Source organism: Eucyclogobius newberryi, unplaced genomic scaffold (genome assembly GCF_026437365.1).
Source record: "Eucyclogobius newberryi isolate DKJ021-1_F unplaced genomic scaffold, fEucNew1.0.hap1 SCAF_16, whole genome shotgun sequence".
Lineage (NCBI taxonomy): Eukaryota > Metazoa > Chordata > Actinopteri > Gobiiformes > Gobiidae > Eucyclogobius > Eucyclogobius newberryi.
The window spans coordinates 27,333,611-27,339,764 of NW_027315790.1; the positions used below are offsets into that span (position 1 = coordinate 27,333,611).

The following is a 6,154-nucleotide window of genomic DNA, read 5'->3' on the forward strand; positions in this document are numbered from 1 at the left end:
AATTTAGATTAGGGAAAGCCTCCACATATATAAAGTAATACATTTTCTCATTAGAGGCATAATCTTAAATTCTATACATGTACAACCTAATTTTATGTAGAACTAGGGAAAGATATTTCTCTGGGTGCAGTAACAACTCGCGTGTCCTGTTTGCCACAGTAAACAGATGAGCAAACCCTCCAGCTCAGCTGTCGTTAGAACTCATTTCCACATCCAAGTGTAATGAGTTTGCATTATTCTTTAATGACAAAGTTCAGGGCATTAAAAATGCTTTAAATCCCACAATGCAAAAAATTACCCTAAGACCACCAAGACACTTAGAGCTAACTCACTTTGCACCTGTAACTAACAAAACTGTCCATGAGATGTAGTTTGAAGTTTTTCCTGGCCGAGAAGGAGAGTCTAAGGACAGAGGACCCTGGGACATCGTCCCTCGCCACCACAGACATTGTCTGACTCCCTCGCCACCACAGACATTGTCTGACTCCCTCGCCACCACAGACATTGTCTGACTTCATCGCCACCACAGACATTGTTGATTCATTTCTCCCTGTGGCCCTCAGAGGCAACTGTTGTTGTGATTTTGGGCCTTACAAAAATAAATTGATTTGATTTGATTTGAGATCATCACCAGTCTGAGTTCATCTACATGCTGCCTCCATGTGTTACCCACCAGATTTCTAAAGTCTGTGCTGAACAGTTTGTTAGCACCATTCACTCACATAGTCAACATGTCGCTTCAATCTGGAACATTCCCAATGTCTTTGAAAACTGCGGTCATAAAGCCTCTCCTAAAGAAGAGCAGTCTTGATGCCGCAGTACTGAGTCATTACCGGCCCATCTCTAATCTGCCATTTTGGGGCAAAGTCCTTGAAAAGGTTGTTTACCAACAGCTCACAGATTTCCTCTTAATAAACAACTCATTTGATGTTTTTCAGTCAGGTTTTAGACCTCATCACAGCACTGAGACTGCTCTTGTCAAGGTGACAAATGACATCCGCCTGAACACTGACACGGGCAAAGCCTCAGTCTTAATTCTGTTAGATCTGAGTGCTGCTTTTGACACTGTCGATCATGGGATCCTCTTACAGAGACTAGAGGACTGGGTGGGCATCACTGGCACTGCCCTAAACTGGTTAAGGTCCTATCTGGAAGACAGGAAGTACTTTGTTGAAATTGGTAGCTGTGTCTCAGACCACATGACCCTGACCTGTGGAGTGCCCCAAGGGTCAGTCCTGGGTCCCCTTCTGTTCAACCTCTACATGCTGCCGTTAGGTCAGTTGATACGCAGTGAAAATGTGTCCTATCACAATGATGCAGACGACACTCAGATCTATGTTTCACTATCGGCAGGTGAATATGGACCAGTAGATTCACTCTGTCACTGCATCCAACAGATCAGTGTGTGGAGGCAAAACAACTTTCTCCAGCTGAACTCAGACAAGACTGAAATAATCGTTTTTGGCCACAGAAACAAAGAGAAAGTGTTAGCGGTCACCTCCAGAGTCTTGCTCTAAAACCTACAAACCAAATAAGAAATCTGGGGGTAATAATGGACTCAGACTTGAACTTTAATAGCCACATCAAATCAATAACATCAGCAGCTTTTTACCATCTAAAAAACATTGCCAAAATCAAAAATATAGTGTCAAAACCAGATTTAGACTTATCCATGCGTTTGTCTCCAGTAGATTAGACTGTAACGGCCTGCTCACTGGTCTCTCCAAACGAGCTGTAAAACAGCTGCAGTACATCCAGAACGCTGCTGCTCGGGTCCTGACTAGAACCAGGAAGTATGATCACATTAGTCCTGTTCTCAGGTCTCTGCACTGCCCCCTGTGGCTCAGAGAAGAGACTTTAAAGCAGCTCTGCTTGTATACACGTCTCCCCATGGCCTAGCACCAAAGTACATCTCGGACATGTTAGTGCCATATGAACCATCTCAGACTCTGAGGACCTCAGGGACCGGCCTCTTGCTGGTGCCCAGAGTCAGGACTAAACATGGACCGGCCTCCTGCTGGTGCCAGAGTCAGGACTAAACATGGGGAATCTGCGTTTCAGTTTTATGCAGCTAAAATCTGGAACAGTCTTCCTGAAGATGTGAGACAGGTTCTACTCTGACAATGTTCAAATCTAAGCTAAAAACAGTTTTGTTTAGCTGCGCATATGACTGAAAGGATTTTTATTTGGACTCTTCTCTTTTGTTTGTGATTTCATTAGTTTAGACAATCAGTTGGATTGATTTAAAAGGGAGTTGGACTCCAAAACACATTAGACGTGTAAAAGTACATACAATCAGTTGTACTGATTTAAAAAGGATTTAAAAAGGAGTTGGACTCCGAAAACATGTTACCCTTTGTGGCTAGGTGTTTTTTATTTAAAAAAAAAATTAGTTAATTTTATTGTATTTCTGTTTCTGTAATTTCTTTGTGATTTGAATGCATTTTTCCTGCTGTGTGAAGCACTTTGAATTGCCTTGTGTATGAAATGTGCTCTACAAATAAACTTGCCTATAACAGTAAATGTACTCAAGAGTGCGTTTAAAGGCTAAAACATTCATAAATAATGTTCTTCAAAATCTTCGTCTTTATCATCCCTCACAAAATGTAATGTTGCGGTAAATTTCACAAACTAACTACAAAGTAACTTTTCACTTTGCGATTCCAGAGCGTCTTCCTTCAAACGTACTGGCGGCCAACTCTGGCGTCCGGCACAAATTTGGACGCTGCGGTCTGAACGCCCCTTTAGCTTCTTGGCTCATGGCTACGGTTGTACAATTATATTCCCGCTTTTTCCACCGTCTTTCATGCTTTTTATCACAGTTTGGATGCATTAAATGTGAACGCTCTCTCTAAACAGAACTGTACAGATGCAAGACGGAGAAGGAGAGATGTTACGGATGCGAACAGTGCCACCATCACTTCTCTTCCCATTACGGTGGGCGCACGAGCCCCCGGTGAGTCCCTCTTTTATTTGCACAATCTCATCTCAACGGATTCAGATTTGTGTTTAAATGTAGAATCTGGTGACGCACATAAGCAATAAGCTCCTTCTGCTGCCACAAAACAAAACAATTAAAATGAAAGCATATTATCAATAAAGTGATAACAACTTTGGCAAGACGTGGAAAGAAAACAAATGTCTTAAAATTGTTTTTGTTTTTCAGATGAAACTCAACCGCTCACGACAACATTTCGCAGTAGAGGTCTGTTTCGGTGACTTCAGGAGTAAAAGCGGTTGAACATGATTTAAACTCTTTGTGGTTTCCTCTTGCACAGCGGCAGCAGCGCTCGGCAGCCCGGCGGTGGCAGTGATCCTGGCTCTTCTCGCCCTCCTCCCGGTCGAGATGTGAGCGTGTTCCACCCGGAGACGCAGACGAGCTCCTCTGATGTCACACAACCTGAAATATCTCTCGTTCATCCGTGCTCCAAGTGTTTCACTGAAGCCACAGGGACAATGTGGGTTTATGTTTATGCACTAATGCGACGCTGTACGCCAGGGAGACGTTTAGACTGTAACTACAGCTGGGAAATATGTCTAAATGTAGATAATATCGTGAATGTGGTTTTGAAAATATGCTAAATCTGAATATTAAGTATATTGTGGGTGAAAAATGCCACCAAAAGAGTTGATTTTTGATTAAATGAAAAAATAAAATGATGGAAATTTTACCAACCTTATAACGTAAAGGTATAAGGTGATATTTCTGGGCTTTTGTGATTAATTTTGTGGACATTTGACATGTATCTGAACCTGTTTTAGCACATTCCTGTTGGATTGACAAAAGACTATTTGAATATCGTTATTCGGATAAAAATGAAACCTTCATTAAACCTTGGATATGACGGCAAGTGGAGATTTTGTCCAACAAGGGTTTAATTTATCCTCTGATTTGTGTTCTCGAGTACCAAAATAAAGTACAATCAAAGCCAATACATCTCCCCTCAAACTTCCTATTACTGCTTTATTCAACAGGACCATTTCAGAATGACATGAGAATGTGTGTGTGTAATTGCATGTATTCATGCAAAACTGAATATTCTCGTCTTGCCTCAGATCTGAACATTTTTAATCCCTTTGTTTATGATTTTCTTTTCTAAATAAGTTATTTTGTTTTCTTATTCACATTTCTAAGATATGAATGATAATGATGAAAACACCCATCTCTGAATAAATCAAATATTTTAATACAGTTTCATTTAATAGTAGGCGTGACAGTGAGAAAGAAATATAATCATCACATCATCATTAAACAATTTATCAGATCAGACTGTACGTCATTGGGCCACAATAAACTCCCTCAGTGCTCTGGGTGAACTCCTCAGTGCTCTGGTTGAACTCCTCAGTGCTCTGTAGAGTTTGTCTCCGGGATGAACAGAGCCCAGTGAGCCGCAAACCCGGTCAGAGGTCCACTTGTTGCCGCATTTGTTGCCCCACTGATGAAGCGCAGCTCCGCCCCCTCATACTCTGGGTACATGTTGAAGGATAAACCTGACATTGGCCCATTGAACATGGAGCGCCCCTTGTTGGTGCCAAACACTAGCCCGTTTATGTAAGTGGAATACATTCCTGAGACCTGAACAATAGCTTCATCGTCGTGCAAAAGGAACTCTTGCATTTGGGTGCTGGTGGAACCAACCCTCTTGGACCAGATGCCTCCATATCCGAGTTGGAGCCTGAAGAGAGAAGAAACAATGTTAAATGTGTTGGGGATTCTTCAAAGATGAAAAGAATAATAAAAAAGAATTAAAGCTGCGGTAGCGGCGATGATGGCTCTCGCCTTCCAGCACGACCGCCTTCCCGCGCGACCGCCTTCCCGCGCGACCGCCTTCCCGCGCGACCGCCTTCCCGCGCGACCGCCTTCCCGCGCGACCGCCTTCCCGCCTGTGCATGTTTTCTGCTGCGTTTTGCGGCATACCAAACAAAGCTCAGTAATTCACCGTTGATGATTGCGTAGTTTGCGATTGAAATAGTAGTTTGTCAAAAATGCCATGGCAGAAACCATGGCAAGAACAAAGACTCGTTCCATTCCGTGGAATGGCTCGAGCCAATAATAACCCATAGATGTAGTTTCCATTGGTCCAGGTCCGGACACCAGTGATGCGCTCTGTCCCGGTCAGGCTGAAGACGGTGCCACGGTTTGTTCCCACCTGTTCACTGAACGAGTACTGCTGTTGCTCTGAGTCAAACAAACAACAATATACAAAAATCAGTGTTTAACACAGTTTGGAGACTATATTTTCAGATACTTAGAAAAGATTATAAGTAATTAATTAATTCACATTTGTTCATTGTAAATTGAAAAATGTATCCAAAACGGCCTAGTAACAGAAACAGGTCCATTGACTTCCTGTTCAAAAAGCAAAACGGCCTCTTCACATGTTTTTACCTAACTTACATTTGAAAAGTGGCTATGGGCTATTTTACAACCTTACATGAACTCAGCATGAATAAATCTAAATGTAACTTTGAGTAAACTTAAGACAAGGAAACACTGTTGAAACAAGGTTAAAAGCTCATTAAACTTGATTTAGCTTAATATGTCCCCTGTAAAACTACAAACCATCATAAAACCTGTCAGCCATATTCCCTCAAATTGTCTTTAAATATTTATTTTAGAAAAGTACCAAAAACCGTTCTAGTCAATCCAGATCTTCACTGACATATTGAAAGTAAAACTGTCAGACAAATGTCATTAAAGAAATCTTACCAATAGCAAAGGTCAGCAGAGCAGAGGACACGAGCAGTGTGACAGTAAGGAAATGCATCCTGGGAAAACATGAATGAATGAAACTTCAAAACAATAAAAATAAATAATGAAAATGAACTAAATGATGAAAAGCTAAATTACCTCGTGTTGTGTCCGTTCTGCTGTGTTAGCTGTAAGTAGTCTTGTGCCACTGATGCAGATCTTCAGCCTCTTTTATCCACCTCGTCTTCACACAGAAGCGCCCAGTACACGCCCACAAACATTAGAAGTAATTTCCCATAAATTGTACGCAACCGGCTTGGGTTTGTTTACCTACGCTGATGGAAACTATGAACCCAAACCTGATTTTCAACCGGCCAAAGTAATCAAGAATGAACTACACTTTCAGTAAGAAGGCAATACATATTCACTTGTATAGATATGCATAAGATTGCTACTGTAATA

The 6,154-nt window shown here is 41.7% G+C and overlaps 1 protein-coding gene across 1 annotated transcript; it reads right to left on the minus strand.

The window, feature by feature from the left end:
* Positions 1-4,167: 4,167 nt before the first annotated feature.
* On the minus strand, positions 4,168-5,913 carry LOC140361480 (zymogen granule membrane protein 16-like). Its single transcript, XM_072447192.1, has 4 exons — positions 5,852-5,913; positions 5,711-5,769; positions 5,059-5,179; positions 4,168-4,676 (listed from the first exon to the last, which is right to left on the minus strand). Exons 2-4 carry the CDS (start codon positions 5,766-5,768, stop codon positions 4,343-4,345), a joined length of 513 nt encoding a protein of 170 aa, XP_072303293.1. The 5' UTR covers position 5,769; positions 5,852-5,913; the 3' UTR covers positions 4,168-4,342.
* Positions 5,914-6,154: the final 241 nt, after the last annotated feature.